This window comes from Barbatula barbatula, assembly GCF_947034865.1.
Source record: "Barbatula barbatula genome assembly, chromosome: 22".
In the NCBI taxonomy this organism is placed as follows: Eukaryota; Metazoa; Chordata; class Actinopteri; order Cypriniformes; family Nemacheilidae; genus Barbatula; species Barbatula barbatula.
The window spans coordinates 13,597,050-13,615,270 of record NC_136785.1 but is presented as its reverse complement, the minus strand read 5'-3'; the positions used below and the strand labels follow the sequence as shown (position 1 = coordinate 13,615,270).

Sequence of the window (18,221 nt, the reverse complement as noted above, 5' to 3'; positions counted from 1 at the left end):
AAAGGTCCGGTTGAACGCGCAGTTCCTGCCAATCTCATATAAATTTTAAGTACCTATAGAGTAGTATTACGTACTTCATATCTTCGAAGAGTATTTAGATCACATTTATAAAAGATTAATACAGCTGTGCGATTATTTCTGAAAACAGACGAAATCCTAGGGGGTGCGGGGGAGGAACTTAATCAGGAGCACACAATACATAATCAAATTATCCCTGCATAACAATTTTTATTCACTATAAGTTCATTATGTTTACATTATGCACGCACACGCCGATTGCCAACAAAACACAGACATATGACTTGGTTTCACTTACCGCGTGTGGTTCATGTCAGGCATACTTTAGTGCTGGGAACGCTACAGTGTTATTTCCACAGTTTATATAACATCCATCACTGAAATGCTGTGAAAAACACTCTCACTATCGCAAAAGTAACGCTTTGATGCAGCGCAGCCAATCTTGATGGTAGTGGGTCTTCCTATCGCTCGTCGGTTGACACGTGGGCAGGCTATTTCTTTCGCCTTGCGGTGGGCGTGCTTTCCCTGGAGAATTTGCCAATGAGAGACTAAGAAAAGTTGTTACCTAACGGTTTGTCACGCTTCTAAAAAAACTTTCTGAAACCTATACGGCCTTGAGGGAGTGTATCGAGCACAGAAATACTACCTGCATGAAACAGCGGTAAATCCCCCCTTTAAAAAAATTGTTCACCCAGAATGAGTTTTAATCAATGATTTACCCATCCTCGTGCCATTTTAGGTGTAGGACTTTCTTTCTTCAGCCGGACACAATTTGATGAATTTTGAAAGAGAGCTGTTTACAGCCTGGTAATGGAAAGTGCCCCAGTTTCTGAAGCTCCAAAAAGTGCATTTATCCATTATAAAACCAATCCATATGACTCCAGGTGGTTAATAAATGAAGTGAAGTGAAGGAATACGTCAAGTCACGTTTTATTTTTATATAGCGCTTTTTACAATCTGAACTGTATCAAAGCAGCTAAACAAGTAAAAACAAATAAAAGCAGTAAAAGCAATTATTAGCGTGTTTAGCCAAGATAAATCGTGTTCGACTTTAAACTTTTTTTTATTATTCAAGTTATTCACATAACGGCGGCACAGGCTTCTCATATTCTGTGGATTCACGCTAGACAAATGAGATTTGTTCTTGAGATACGTGAAGCCAACGTGCCAATTTTATGTGAAGTTTTCTAGAAAGTCATATACACTTAAGATACATTTTTGTGACAGTGCCTTCAAGCTATAGACCACTGCACAAACATTTGAATAAAATACACTCAACAGAACATTAATAACAGTGTAAAAAGTTTACATTTACGCATTTGACAGACGCTTTTATCCAAAGCTACTTACATTGCATTATCATAGGTTTATGCAATCTCCTGGGATCGAACCCACAACATTTTGTTGTAAATGCAATGCTCTTACCACTGAGCTAATATTAAAAAATAATACGATTCAATCCAAATATAACCTAAAACGGGAAGTGCTTTGGAGCAGCATTTACATCTTGTAAAGTGGTTTACGTATACATTTCCAAAAATCAAACCCATAACTATCCTATGATATATAAAACTAAGATACAATTAAACATAAAATAACTTCAATTAAAATAATTGATTTGTGTTGAGTGAATTATTTTGAAATGCTTCAAAAGATTTATTTTACCACGTGTAATAGATGGTGCTGGCAGGAGGTACAAGAATATAAAAATCATGAATCATAAAATACCTGCAGTTACAAGCTCTTGAAAAAAGAACAAAAAGAAAGATTACCTTATATCGAAGATTCAACAATTTATATCAATATTACACATTGCAATAGTGTTAGAACAAGAAAGAAATACAAATACTGCATAAAATGTCTTGGGCAAAAATATGTTTTTTTTCATGTTTCTGAGATCATGTTGACTAAACACCTTTCCAGAATTCATCTCTTATAACGTTGTGGATGTGCATTACAGCAGGAGCCCCCTCAAGCATCCACGAATCATATTTGTCCTCCCGTTCGGTTTTGTCGCCTGAGCTGAAGCGTGCTATGCCGAGGACAGACTGCTTATTGAAAGAAAACACTAGCAGCGGGTAGCCCCATTTTGCACCCTCCTCAGGCCCTCCTGGAGGTTTGGAATAAAGCCATCTTCAGCTTCACGCTCTTCACACAACCCATAAGTGGGCGACAGATCTTATGCCACCTGGAGCAACCATTAAACCTGGCTTCCTTCCCCTCTGAGACAGGACCTGGTAGCCGTTTGGCATTCGTAATTTGAGAGCATCTCTATAGGAAACATTTGAGCTGTACATACACTCGTACAGCACCAGTGGCATGCTGGGCAGTTAAAGGTCCTAAACTTTGGTGTTAAAAAGTTTTAACGCACTAGTCGTGTTCTCACCCTTGCTTCTGTATTGGGCGTATGGCGTGCTTACAACCTCCACTCCATTGCAGTTGGGTTTCAATTAGCGCTGTGCTTTCCAAGCGGCAAGTCCACAACCCTCACTCAAGACTATTGATCCGATCTGAGGTCGCAACCCGTGGCGCTCGCTGCAGTTGCTTTAGCAGAGCCTGTGGAAAGGTTTTGGTGACTAGACTTCAGGTCATGTCCACAGGGACAGAGCGAGACCATATGGATCAATACTGTAGCTTCAGAGATTATGTTCATTGATTTCGGCATGTGGACGGCTGATTCGTAAGGATGACGACTGATGTCGTTTTGTGTTTTACTTTGTGCTTACAGGAGCCGAGGGGGCCGTGTTCAGCAGCTCGGTGGAGACTCCGCACGTGAGGGCCGAGCCCTTCAAAGAGTTACGGTGAGATCATTGACTGTCAAACCAGTAAATGAAATTCAAAAACTGATGGAGAACATAGTGTTCCGAATTACAGTCAAACCAAATGTTTTATTTTTCATTCAGTACGTTTTTTAAATACACTGTTCATCTGCTAGCATTATCCAAATCATTAACACCAACCTCTTAACTACAGTACAGCTGCAGAAGATGTCGCATTGAGTGGCGTGCTAGCACGCTGCATAGGGAGATGATTGCATGTCGATTACAATTTCCCACATAGAGCATAATGATCAAAGATTGCCTGAAAAAATGATTTCTCTCCAGCTAGTGCGGCTCGTGCCTCTGTCTGGAGCTACAAAAGTAGGGGGAATAAAGCATGACATTTGTGCAAATTCCAGTCATGCCTAAATTTAGTTTTTCTTACCATATGCGTGTGGCTGACAGCAGATTATAGAGTACCTCTGTAAAATGTTTCTGACGGCGGAGGGGAAGGGTGGGTTTGATTTGGATTACCACTTTTTAAATGCGTTGCTAACAGTTGTAATGACAGTCACAAGGCATGAGGAAACATCCAAGTGGGGAGAGAAAATCGGAAACAACTTATTTAAAGAAGTACTATACAGCTTATGGTTGCTTTGTATAGAAAGTTGTGGTGACAGTTCTACTCGTGTCTGTGTCATTAGTACTATTTGTAGGATTAAAGGGACAGTTCACACAAAAATACAAATACTGTGATCATTTATTTGTCATTTCAAACATGTGTGACTTTTTTCTGCAGAACACAAGAGATGATATTTTGATTCGATATTACAATGTTGGTAACCAAACAACATTGACGTCCATTGCATGAACACAAAACCAATGCAAGTTAATGCGCACCGCTGTTGTTCGGTTACCAATTTTTTTTAAATAACTTTTGTGTTCTGCGGAAGAAAGAGATCTTTTTCATTTTTGGGTGAACTTTGTTTTAAAACTAGACATCACACACTTGCAGACTTTTTATAAGTTTGCAGGAAAAAACAGGTCATCGCAGACTACATGATAAAATCTGCAGACTAGCGCAGACTTTCTGCATCAAGTCCAGACTGAAAATCTGAGCAAAATCTAGGCAATATCTTGGAGTGTATTCCAGCCTTTTATCGACATAGTAGTCATAGTACAATGATGATGCCACTGCATTGTGATTTTAGTAGGAATATTTCACTCACAAATGAAAACTGGGTCAATATTTACCCATTCTTACGCAAAAGCTTTTTTGAGCAATAAATTAATTGGAGATTTACAAAGAATAGTAAATAGTCTTTTCAAACACAATGACAATGTTTGGTGAGCATTGTGCTGTCAAACTCCATAAAGATATAAATAATCCACATGACTAGTGCGACACATTGTGTTCCAAAGCAACAGATCAACATTTAAAGGGTAAGTTCACCCCCAAAAAGTTGAATTCTGTCAATATTTACTCGCCCTCAAGACTTCTGTGCGTCTTTGGGACACAAATTTAAATATTTTTTATGACATCTAAAGGCTTGGACATCCGTTTGTCGCTCCTCATATTGACATCCAATATATGGACACAAAACCGCAAAGACATTTCTCAAAATATCTTCAGGTTTTAAATGACATTATAGTGAGCAAATAACATAACTTTTATATTTGGGTGAACATGCCTTTTTATGCATGTCGATACATGCTATCTTGAGTCACTTGACTGTTACTGTCTTTTTGGTACCATTTGTATGGCAATGGCTTTACTTTTTCTCTTTTCACTGGAAGAAACAGTAACGGCAAGAGTTTGGAACAACAGGCAGAGGAAATTGACATTTCGCTGTGAGCTGTTATTGTAAAGGCTAATAAATACTTAAAATACAGTTTATGTTCCTTGAGAGGCTATCAGGAGCTGTCTAAATACAGACAAATGTTCTCTATTATCGCAGGCTTGTGAAATACAATCAGATACATTGCTTTACCGTTATAATTGGTCTGCGTTATGGTGGAAAATGATAAGAGTTATACATTAGACCCATGTCATCATTCTGTAATAACGCTCCGGATAAATCTCGAACCCGGCGTGCCGCTTTCCAAAGATCAGAGCGCTCATTACGAAAGCTCTCGAGAGGATAATCACTCTCTGCGTTTGTTCTGAAAGCTTTGACCAATTTTACGCAATGCAAGTGTTATTTTCTTCCCTTGTCTGCTCCACATGTCACAAAAAAATGCCCCTGCTCCCTATGTAGCATTTAAGGACCTTTCAGATAAAACGCAGACGTTGTAAAGTATGTTTTCATCAGCGCTAAAACGGTTCATTAAGATGAGCGGCGTGGAATGAGCACGGACAAAAAATCAATGCGCGTGCAGTTGGCACCTCCCTGTCGCACGGGCACTCTTCCTGCACTGATCGATATCCGGATGCTCATCAAAATCTAATTACAGTAGATCCTCATTAACTAAAACAAACATATGAAGCGCAACGCCAATACCCCAAGCAGGAGGCGAACACGAAGAGGAGAATGTTGGCAAGGGGGTCAGGTATGGCAGGGAATGCACATTTAGCAGAAAATAATGAGCAATAAATGGCCTGTGGGGAACTCTCTCCACCAGAAGAATCCGCACACACGCATTACAGTCTCGTTCCTGTCTGTTCTGCTGATGGAGCAAACATGAGGGAGGCCACCAGCACAGTAGTGGGTTCTGGCTTATCAAGCTTTCCGTGACGAACAAGGACAACACATTGATAGCAATAGATCAAAAGGAGGGTGAACTCCGAAGACGCTGGTATTTCCTACTGAACACCGGAGGGCTGCCTGTGTATTTACTTAGTCCTGTTTTTGTTTCATTTTTTTAATCGTAACATGTTCCTCAAACATTTTTTGCAATCTACAGTGCATGGTATAAACGCTTCATGCAAGCCAGCCCAACCTATAGCCCCCTTTTGGTTTGCTATTTCTATTGAAGTCAAGCTTTTAGAGAGACATTTTGTAGTTTGCAGAGCTTTTGAGGTTAGCAATGTCCTTAAATGGCAAGGAATTGGTCAGAAACCGTAATTCATCCGATAGGATGTTATTTGATTTAATGAGTCCTGTGTCGACGCTTTTCATTGTAATTATTTTGACTGATGGTTGATTTATTGCCACCAGCCTGTTTTCCGCACAAATAGATGTTGAATGTAACATTTTGACCTTTTGTCTTTATATTATTTTGAATATGCACACGTTCAGGCAGAAGTAAAATTCAATCTTTTTTCATTAGCCGGCTTGGCAGGTTACAATTTGGACTTCAGCTGCTGCAGTATTTGGCACGCAGCATTTCTGTTCTTGTGATGCTACGCTGTCGTTGCGGGTTTCACGGTTTATTATTCGCTACCTTTCGCATGAGGCAAAAAGAAGAAATTATTTTAGGTTTGAGACTCTGGACTGTGGCAGGTGCAGATTGACTGAACCGCTGTGAAAAATGTGCAGTCCATAAAAGAAGGAAAGACGGTGAGAAGAAACAGAGAAAGAGGCATTCGGTGAGACAATAGGCTGTAAAGTACAATTTATAGTTTGCATGTAATTTAACAAGAGAGCTTCTGCAGTATCCTTTATCTTTTCAGCCATGTCCATTCTAGTTTCGCAGCTTAAAGGGCCGGTGTTATCGGAAGCTTTGTGTCGGTTGTGGGAGCTGCAGGTCGGGACCCCCTGGTCATTGCTCCGATCCAAGTTGAATAGACTCTGGCGCTGTCTCGCCGAGTCCTGTTTTGGCCTGTATTTACACAAGTAATTGGGTGGATGCTGTGTGGCCTGCTTAGGTCACAGTGGCCCTTGGGTCCTTTCATTACAGACAAATAAACGGACTGAGAATAATCGGTTTAGGCAATGGCGAGGAGGAAAATAATCGTAACTAAGAGTGAAAAGCAAAATGTGAGAAAATGAGTTACGCTGCTGAAAATTGCTGGATGCATCTGTTTTCATATCTCTCTACCCTGTTTTGTGTGCTTTGGTATGAGGTGCTCTAGTTAGTTTTGATTCATTCTGACCAATTTCCATAGTCACTGACGGAGAAGGGTTTTTTCGATAAGCATTGCTGTTAAAGGTCCCGTGTGTCATTTTTTTTGAGGATCTATTGACAGAAATGCAATATAATATACATAACTATGTGTTCAGAGGTGTATAAAGACCTTACATAATGAAGAGCTATATTTTTTTATCTTTGAATGAGCGATTTCTATCTACATACACCGCGGGCCGCTTACATGGAGTTCACCATGTTGTTTCTACAGTAGCCCTAAACGGACAAACTGCTCTACAGAGTGTGTTTCATAAATATGTTATCTCCTTCAGCAAAGTAGCAAAAACATGATGAGATCTTAGTCCTGTGTCAGCCACCGTAGTTTTTAGAAAGGGAGGAGGAGGGGTTAAGTGAGTTGCAATTTGCAACCGCACCACATGATGTCACCAAAATCTCAGTATTTCGTGATTTCAAACTAATCATAAGTAGCAAGGGCTTGTTTTGCTTGCACAAAAGATGACATGTGCGCACAAGGGCTTGTATTGCATTAAAATGCCGCAATAGGTATGAGGTTAACTTTTTGTTTAAAGATTATAAGTGCAAATAAACTTTTAAAAAATAATGATGTGCACTGATAAATCATTTATAATAAATATTGCAACACTGTGTAAAACAATTTGAATTATTTTTTATTTAATGCCGACATTAAAGGGGATTTTCTCAATATTTATATTCAGATTCCAATTTTTCAAATAGTTCTCAATTTAAAAAATGAACCCTAATGACCTTTGTGGCCCAAATAAGCTGGAAGTGACTTTCTTCGCCTGAGTTTTAACAAAACGTTACCAGAGGTGAGCTCAACATTTAAAAAACTAATGAAAATGCTTCAATGTAGGGAAGTAAATATGAGATTTTGTACAAATGGTTTAACATGATCAAAATCCAGAATATTTCTTATTAATTTCAATTTGTTAATTTGATTTCAGGATTTAAAAAAAAGAAATGAATATAAATTGATTTGGAATCTCAGATGTTCAGTGTGGAAGTTCAGATTTTCACAACACTACACGGTTATCGTGGCCCAAAGTGTTCTCAGTAAAAATCTTAATCTTAATGTTTTTTCAAACAATTCAAATTCATCATTTTTAGTTCCTGTTGTAATTGTTATTTGGTCAATCAATTATATTTAGAATACAAGTGGATGAGTTTTGTAACCACTGTGACCCTTGAAAGTCAAAATTATAAATGGTTTCTGAATATTTTACATTATTATTATAGGTGTGCGATTACCATAGTTTTTAATATCACCGTTGTTGTCAAAACTGGTGTACTGTGAAGCGTCTGTGGAAACCAACAGAACAGAAATGGATGATCACTGCTAGATTTGGCACGGAGGGTTAACTCACAATTGATGAGGATGTCAACCAGCAGCTAAATTTCTAAATGATCAAACAGGTTTGTAAAATCTTACATTTTAATAGATTTCCTGTGCTGGGCATAATAACGCATTCAAGTTATGTGGTCCCTTTATTATCAGTTCTCTCGAACTCAAGAGGGGGTAAATGACATTTTCTCTGTTTTTACTTTTGCAACAAATTGGTCGAGTCTCTTTAATAACTGGTGGCTGCCACGTGCAGTGTTTCCTAACCTGCTTAAATTTCCCTTTTAACAGCACCTGTGATGCCGTTCCACTTAACTCACAGATGTCCGGCTTGAAATTCATAGAGATGAATGAGGGGTTCAGAGTAATGAAGGGCACTTTCATGTTTGATCGAGCTAATGATCCTAATTTTACTCCTATTTATGATCTCTCACATCACATGTCTAAAAGGCTCTTCTGGCGTGTCCGTCCAGGCTACTGTTGCTGTGTAAAATGATTTTAATACTTCTCCCCCACATCTAGGCCATTATTACTGCTAATTTGCATCAGATTGGCCTCGCTTAGATTCACTGTCTCCTCACAAAAATGAGCTGCCCCGTATTCGTGAGTCATTAACTACAGATCGTTGTCTTTTACTGTGTTGCTTTTGCATAAAACAGGGGATTCTTTCTTTATTTTTACCATTCTTTTTGCATTTATTGTTTTAGTAATGTATTGTATTGACTTTTTTGGTTTTTTTATTATAGATATTACTCTATAGCACATTATACATACATTTTGGAGACCCTTTCAGAGACCGTTTTTCTGATTAAAAAAATATTGTTAAAAAGATTATTATGATTATGTTTAGGTAAAATTAACGTTTTTGTTTCTGTGAACTATCAACAATATTTCTTCTTAATTTCAAATCAAAATATTGTTATTTTTGCATTTCTTTGCATAAAAGATGCTCATTATATTTTCAGATCTCAAATACTGCAAAGAAAACAAGTTCATATTCACTTTTAAGCAATGCAATATTATATCGCCATGTTCTTTGTACATGTATTTTGGAAAAATTCGAAATAATTATTATCACAGTTTTCATGCATCTTGTCATGCTGTCAGTCTTTCATGTTGCTGTTGAATGACTTTATGTGAAAGACTGAGTTCTGATTTTGTTGAAATTCAACAGACACTTGACGGGTATGGCAATAATACATATAGAAATGTTGATTTGAAATAATCATATTGCTCTCTTAATTTTTTCCGTATCTATTTTAAGAGTTTGTGTGCAAAATCATTTTTCAAACTCAAACTGCAGTCAAGATTGTATAGACACAGTTGAGAAACAGAACATTCACAGTCTTTGAACATTCAGAACACTTGAAAGATCTTGTTGCGAGCTCAGTAACCTAATATCCGAAAAACATCTTTCAGTTACATCTGGTGATATAAAAAGATGGCATAAATGAGGTGGTCTGCAGGGACTCGTTTTCCATGCCAAGTCACGCACAAAAAGAATTCTCATCTGCTTCATTGCTGTAACAAAATGAAGCCATTAGTTTTGTCTTGTGGGCTATTTTCTTCTGATTTGAAGATGAACGAACTAGAGAAAGATAACAATTTGCAATCTCATCTTTTCTGTAGGCTGGAGTCTCCCACACGTTCACTATACATGGAAGCTCCTAAAGGTGTGAAGATAGAAGCTGACGCGGGTGATTTTCAAGCGACCTGCAGGAGTGATTTGCGTCTGGAGTCAAAAGATGGAGAGGTAATGGTCCTTCATTCAAGGCTAATGCTCTTCACGACAGTGGAAGGGATGCTAGTTAATCATCTCTGTGTTGTGACATCATCATCTACTATTAGTTAGTCCTCACAACATCCAAATGTGCATTGTTCATGTTTAGAGGGAAGCAGAAATGCAACACATCCATGAAAGTTATTTGACTTAAATATCAGTGATTAACATGACTGGTTATTCAGTGATAAATGATGTGATGATTATCATTTAAGAGGCACAGTTGGAATGAAAGAAAGTATCATGAATTTTAAATGATCGCCATATGTTTTTGGATGAATGAAGTGATTATTTGCAGTTACGAGCTGAAATGTAATTTTGGTGGTGAGTCTAAAAACACAAAAATATGAGGTTTTGCAGGGGGCTAGTAGCAATAGAAATAATAAATAGTGAATGTTCATTAAAGTGATGCATCATCTACAAATTTAACTTGTTTATCATTTTAAACTGAATTAATACTGAATTATGTAATTGAGACTGAAATGTACAAAAATGACAAAATCATGAACACGATTTCGCTCTTAAAATAAAGGTGTTTAAAATGTTCTCCACAGCGATGTCAAAGAAGAACCAGTTTTGGTTTCTCTCGGATAGCTGCCGCCGCTAGATTTTGTATGGCCGGTTGTTTCTACCGCTAACCTGAGTTGTAATCGTGTATTTTTGCCAATTCAAATCATACGATTACCATTTCCACGCATTCATGTCCATCTCTGTCCTAGTAAAAGGTCATTCGGGATATTGACGTCACTCTCTTCCAAACACAGGACATGGGGCATATTTCAGAAAGGAGGTTAAGTGAAAACTGAGTAAATTTACCTCGAAATGAGGGAAAATCTGGCTTTTCCGTTTCAGAATGCGAGGTATGTCAAACCCGAGAAAGCTGGGTAACTCAAGCCCGTTTCTAAAAGAGATGCAACTTATTCTCAGAGTCAGTAGCCATAGTAACTTACTCTGTGAACCTAACCGTGTGTTCACATAGAGCGCGAATGAGGCGTCAAGCGCGAGTGATTTACATGTTAAGTCAATGCAAAGACACGATAGACACGCTTGCGGCGCAGAGACCATCTCAGTGACTAATTTGTCATATGCTTTTATAGAGGATCCTGTGAAATGTGAAAAGTGAAATCTCCCTGTGCATTTTTTAAAACTGTAACATTTTTCTTTACAGTGAAATAGATATATATCAAAACACATCATTCATCCTTACATCAATAACATCATCCATCGTGGCCGTGTATTACATCGGAGCATTTTCTTTCCCTTACATGTTCTCACAAATGATAGTTTTCTATGGAAGATAACAAATGACTTATATACAAGTATATAAACGTTACAGTCCCTAATATCGTTGTCTAGGGACTAGAAGGGACGCAACATAATAAAAGGACAATAATAAAATTTTGTCAAAGGGATTTATTTTAACATAAGATACTCTCAACGATAACAGAAAACATAACTTTCCCTCAGCGCAGTGGTTAGAGCATGGCACTAGCAATGCCAAGGTCATGGGTTCGATCCCAGTGGATTGCACACACTTAAAAACTAAATGTAAGATTATTTAACTCTCTGGGCCGGGGCGTGCATACACGAGGCGTGCATAACAATAAATAAAGTGCATGAATAAAGAAATAAATACAGACATAAATGCAGAAATGAAGCGATAATGGAAATAAACAATTACTTTAGACGTGCAGCCATTCTTACCCAAATCTGCTCCGAGCAGGGTTGAAAGCGCTGATCAGTCTGACTTTGACACAAAAGTCTGACACCCGAACATGTGATCTATAAACCTTGACAGCTCACACTAGAGCACTGACGGGTAGTGAGATCATAATATTTATTATTATAATCACATTTCTGTTGTTTCATACATTTTATGATTAATTGATTTGTTTATTGGTACATTTATCTATTTATTAATGTATGAGTCATTTTCAGCACATTAGTAAATCCAGTGCAGAGCCAAAAGTGTGCCTCGCTCTCAAGCGCTTTCTGCCGCCATATTGCTTTTTCTTTGGTACCGTTGCAATGATGAATTATAATATCGGACATCCATCGATCATGGCTTATCACTCTTATTCTGCGAGCACTTAACTCAAGGTAAGCCGAAGAACTAACTCAAAGTTTCTTATCTTGGTGTAAATCAATTCAGAGTTCACATTCTAACTCTGTGTTGGTTGAACCTCCTTATTGAAACAGGACCCAGACGGTTAAGTTATACTTAGAAATAAATAAACCAGTAAAGGTATACACAAAACAATAAATACAAAACCTTCAAAGTCGCTGTTCGATTATTGTACTCGGTTACAAAGCATCATTTGAACACTAGCCATTGTCTCCACACCCACATCGAATCATAATCATTACATGCAGAAATAACACTGTGAACTGATGTTCACATGATGATAACCTGTGTGTTCATCATCACAGCTCCACGAAGAACCATTCAGTCAAAGGTTATTTGAAGTAGGGCTGTGCAAAATTATCGATACAGCTTACTATTGCGATAATTTTTTTCACGATAGTGTATCGATAGTCCAACATATAGTATCGATACCTTAAATAAGTCATGTTTTGAATGGATTCAAAATGACGTTTCATCGCATAACCATTTTTTCCGTTCCTGTTGATGTCCTGTTGATGTGGAACCATTTAGACGGAAACGGGGCTTCTATGGCATCGAAGAACTTTTTAAGCACCTTTATTTAATATAAAGTGTTATTCAAGTCTACAGATGCTGTAAAATAGCTTTCGATGTCAGACTTTTTTCTTTCACTGGTGTTAAAAGATAATGTCCCAAAAAGTTACTGAATTTGGCTAAGCTTGGGGGACATTTGGGGGACAAAGGCCCGGTTTCGTTTTGGTTGATCAGCTTGCAAGCGGGCAAAGGAGAGGCATACCAGTTTTCACATGGTGTTGTAATCCAACCCTTTTGTTGACTTTTGACCACTTCTGTCCTGATTTTTAGGAGTGTAGGGTTTATGGGTGGGTAAATGTAGAAGCGTTTTCAGATCTTTCGATCTAATGAAGGAAATAAGCACATGCAGTTTACATACGAATGCGACCGGAGATAAATAATGTTCAAAAGCAAAGAGTAGACATAACTGGAAATGTTTTCCTGAACCCGTTGACATATGGCTTTTTAAATCAAGAGAGTGTGAAAGACATTTGTAGTGAACCCCGAGTCGTGCTATTTGACTTGCAGGTTGACAAAATACGGATAAATGAGCTAGTCATGCCCCCCAGACTCAGTCCGGTCGAGGGATTTGACTCATATGAGGACGCTTAGTAAGAGGTTATGCTTTCTTGACTCTCACTTTACCGTCTCATACTGCTCTCCAATATCCCCAGGCGCTTTCATTCGTCCCGTTCCTTTTACCGGTAGAAGCAGACACCTCCGCCGGTCCTCAGAGCCCCCCTGACAAGTTCTGCCACAATTAGTCTAGAGGTTTTCGCATAAGCCGCCTCCGAGTGAAAAAAAAGAGCAGTCTCTGGCTCAGATTTGCTCTGTAGCAGATGTCTGGGGAAGTCAACTGAGACGCCTGCTTAAAATGTGTTTCAGGTCATTTGATGGGAATGTTTCCTTGAAGCTGTCAGTAATGACTCCTCATACCTTTTTAAACCCCCACTAGCTTCTCTTCCAGCCTTGGTAATACATGCGTTCTCGAGAGTCCCACGAAAAATTGAAAAATGAGTCCGGTTCAGCTCGGGCGAAGGGCTACGCGGAGTGCTTATGTCACTGGAGCTGTTATGATTGGTTGGTTGTAGGAGGTTAGGGGGACTTGACATGTTGTATGGTGGAATGAAAATGTTGGTTTGGTGAACCTTAGGTTAACAGAATTTTTAAAGATTGTGAGACGAAAAGGTTGAGGGCCAAAATCCAATGGGCTGCATTTTAAAAGCAGCATAAAACTTTAACGGAGTCAATTGAAATAGATGCAACACATCAACAGACTGTTTTGAGTCGAAGAGGATTAAACATTATTTACAATGTATCATGTCGTCTACCATTTAGTCTGTCATTCCTTTATAGACTTTTAAGTGGAAAATACATTCGATCCTGCCATGTATTCAAATTCACCTCAACAAAGTAATGTAGAAGGTTACACAGTTAAGTAACCTACTTTAAGCCTTCATGTCTCAAGTGCATCCGTGTTGGCGGTATACATTGGCACTGACTGTGCAGGCGGCTCGCTAGGTCTCGGAACAGAGCGTATCTCTGCCATTATATCAAGTTATTCAAAGTATAATATGTAGATTGGAGAGCTATAATGTGTAATGATGAAACATTTCAGATTCTCCTTTCTTCTCTCTTTAGATCACCTTGGATGCCAAGAAAATCAAGCTCCTACGCCTGCCCGAGGGAAAGGCCTCCCCCTCTGGAAACAGACACACTGTGTTTGAGGTGTGTGTCTGTCCCAATGGAAAACTCTTCTTATCCCAAGCAGGAACTGGCTCTACCTGCCAGATCAGCAACAACGTATGCCTCTAAAAACACACACTCGCACATGAAGAGGATCGGCTCCTCTTGAAGAATCCGCCCGGAACTGACAATGGATTTTCTCAAAATACTTTCAGAGGGACGTCCTCTCCTTTCATAAACAACGTCAGAACCAGAAACTTTTGAGGTGATCACCGGAATACAATTCAATGCGATCAGCTCCACAACCAATGTTTTGTTTTTCAGTAAGATTTGATCTATTTCTACAGTCATTTAAAAAAAGACGGGACTGTGGGCGCCATCATGTGTACTTTACATAAATATTACATTTCTCCTCTTTTCGGAAGTCAGAATCATTTGTAACGGCATATCACATGTTGTGCTATTATTCAAGTCTGTGACATACAGAAATACAGCTGCATTTATTTGGCAGACACTTTTCAAAGTGACTTGCAGCAGATTCAACCTCTATATTTTTATCGTTTCCTGGAAATCCAGCGCATGACGTTTGGATCGCCGAGCGCCGCGCTTTACCAGCTGAGCTACGGGAACACAACCACAGCCATCTGCAGCACCAATCAGATTTTTCCTTTCAATGAAAAACCTCTGTAACGGTGATCACCTGTATCCAAACTGTGCTCGCATCCGAGCGGCCACTTCTGTTCAAAGAGGAGAACAGCGCCTGTGCCTTAACTCAATGCACTCCTGGCAAGAAGCACACCCCACTGACTTTTATTTAGACATGGAGACTTTGATTCATTTCAGTTATCTGCCTTTTGCTCCCAAAATGTTACTTTTTTTAATTACGTGAAAAATGTAGTGACACTCAATGACCCCGGTTAGAAACAGATTAAATCACCGGTTTTGTTGCCGATAATCGCTTTCATTTGGAATGGAGAAGAGAATATTATCTGAGATTTAGATTTCAAGAATGAGGATGAATTGAGTCCGGGGGAAACGTTTGTTTTTGTGTGTTTGGGTGTGTTTTTAAAACTGATTTAAACTTTTGTGTTCTTGTGTGTGGTTGAAAACTAAATGTGCTACACGAACCGCTAAGACACAACCAAAAATTGAGGCTGTCATTGTGTCATGTAATGAGACGCTGAAAGATTGAACTGAAAGATGACAATTACCATGATCAGACGGAAGGATTTGTCTGTGTTATGGATGAGTTTTATTGATTTCACCATCCGTCTAATAATCAAACAACAAAAGTGTAATTTAAGTTTTAAAGTGCTAAATGACCACAAATTAGATCATAACCCAATTTATTTCTTCACCTCTGGAATCTATACAGATGTGTGTCATATACACACACATTAACAGTTTGAGCTGGAATTCTAATTTGAGAAAATCATTTGAAGAAATAAATTTTAGGATTGTTATAATACACATGTTGTTTAAATTCATTACATCCCACAAAGTAATAAGGGAAAATCTGTAAATGTTGAGTCACTAATGTAAATTGTATGAACGGCCATGTCAGCTCCATCATAAAAAAATGATCTGGTGTGATTGAATTGAAAACAAATCAAGCCACCCAGAATAAAAGTTTGTGTTTAGCAAAACCTATGTTTCTGAACTGTGCATATTAATGATATATTTATGAACACATACACATGAATGTCTTAAAAATATATATCGTTTTCTTTAAATATATTAATATATACACAAGGAAATATTTCCAAAATATACACGTGTGTCCATGTATGTGTTTATAAATACAAAATAAATATGCACGGTACACAGACATACACAAACTTTTATTCTGGATGCCATTAATCGTTGAACAGCCCTACTGAGGTGAAGTATAGATCCTCGAATGTGGATTCAATTACAAAGGCATTCAGAATTTTCTTTAATTCTCAATCACGTCAAACTGTGCACTGATCGTTTTCGTTTTTTATTACGCATTTTCAGTACTGGTTTCAGACTTTTGAACCCGACTGTACATTTGCCAAAATTAAAAGAAAAACTCAAGTGCTCCTATTAGACTCGGACCGACTCCGTGAAGCACTTTTTCACATTTTCTCCTGTATAATTACAATCATTTCACACTCCAATGAATAATATCCCACTGAAGGAAGAAACAAATTCCCTTGATATAACTAATGTGATTCTCACTGTAACTCATTACCGCTGGCACACTAAATTTGAAGCAATGAGGAATGACAGCTGTGATCATCGCATTTAAAAGCTAGCGATTGTTGACGTCCTATTAACATACTAAACTGTGAGTAGACAGGGACACGGGGAGATCTGTGGGGAACGGCACAGCATCACAGAAGGGCTTCATCTGATTTTTTCTTTTGATTTTTCACGAGATTTTGAGCGTGTGTGTGAAGTGATGGATTCATCTTGTCTAACATATTTTGCATGATTTAAAGTCATCGACAGATACATATCTTTTGTTTTAGTTTAAAGATGGGACATAACCACAGAGAGCAAAAATACGGTATTGCATTTCCCTGTCTTGAACGGACTTTAGGACGAGCACTTTTGTTGTGCCCATTTTTTCTGTTTGATGAACTACATTTTGTGCTAAATAAAAATGTTCTCTACAGCCATTTTGCGTGATTAGGAAAAGATTTTGCGTTTAATTTAGTCTCTTCTCCAAAAAGATGTTCATTCTCAACTACGTGTATGTACAATTTTGTACGAGGAGCACAAAATGTTTCCTATATTTTTTGATAATAAAAATACACATCAGCTCAAGTGTAAGTTAGCTTTTCGTGTGCGACAAATATACTGGATGAATCTCCCTCATGTATACATTTGTGTAAATAAAATGGGGACTTTCCTCTCGTAAATGGCTAATATGACAACACTAAATGCCTTTGGTTGAAACTGGGGCTCATTCGTTTGGTTTCTTAAAAATAATGCAGCGTTTTATCTTTGGTCAGTCAGACTCACATGTTTTTTTGTGTTGTTCAGTTTCACACATTAAAACTTTGACAATTTGTTGAGGACTGGAAACTTTTAATTTTCTTTATTTTCTAGTTTCTCTGTAGTTTGTCTTTATTTTGAGGTAATATTAATAATGAAAATCCTCACACATTCTATGCAAAACATGTGTGGTTGTAGAGAGGAATTTATTGATGCAAAGAAACATGTCAGCTGTCTATATTAAATTTATTATACTTAATGTATACCGGTTTGTATTTATGAATTGAGTTGCAACCTAAACTGAAACAATAAACTTGATGAAAGAAAAGCTGGATACATTTCTAAAAATGACAAAAATGCAACCAAGTTTTCTTTACTTTTGCGATACAATAGATGTGTCAATGGATGAAATTGCCTGTTGTCACATAATGCCTCTGTGTATTTGAATCTGTTCCTACATTCAAGACAATAATAACGTTATTGCAACCAGTGGTTCAGACTGATGGAAGTTTATAAGCATCAATATTTACTGGGCTAAACTCTCTCTGTATATGTACTAGTACATTCATATTATTCAACACCTCTCTTTGTCAAAAGTAAAATTTTAAAAGATAAAACTACAGTATAATAGTGTTTTCACACCAAACGAGGTAAATCGCGCTATTCGCGTGTAGTTAGACACTTGAACATTTTGAGTTTACTCGCATCATTCGCGTGTGAAATTTGCTTCATTACAGACACAAATTCGCGTCATGGGAGGGGCTTCTGCCGCTCGCTCACAGCCCTACTAGAGGAAGCTCCTGATTGGTTAACGCAGCACGAATTTTCGCCAAAGTTCCGTTTCTTTCAACTCGCGGCATCTGCGCCATGCATCGCGTCTTTGCATTGACTTAACATGTAAATCACTCTCACTATAAGAGGTGCCTGATATTGAAAAATGTTCATTTG

General features: G+C 38.1%; 1 protein-coding gene across 3 annotated transcripts in view; it reads left to right on the top strand.

Moving 5' to 3' along the window:
• sgcd (sarcoglycan, delta (dystrophin-associated glycoprotein)) overlaps nucleotides 1-17,593 on the top strand; it is a 122,832-nt gene extending 105,239 nt beyond the window's left edge. For all 3 annotated transcript variants that reach the window (XM_079485886.1, XM_079485887.1, XM_079485888.1), the window contains exons 6-8: nucleotides 2,747-2,819; nucleotides 9,796-9,919; nucleotides 14,265-17,593. In XM_079485886.1, the coding sequence (XP_079342012.1) occupies nucleotides 2,747-2,819; nucleotides 9,796-9,919; nucleotides 14,265-14,438 (371 nt within the window). In that variant the 3' untranslated portion in view covers nucleotides 14,439-17,593. The remainder of the gene's footprint in view (nucleotides 1-2,746; nucleotides 2,820-9,795; nucleotides 9,920-14,264) is intronic.
• The last annotated feature ends 628 nt before the right edge of the window (nucleotides 17,594-18,221 follow it).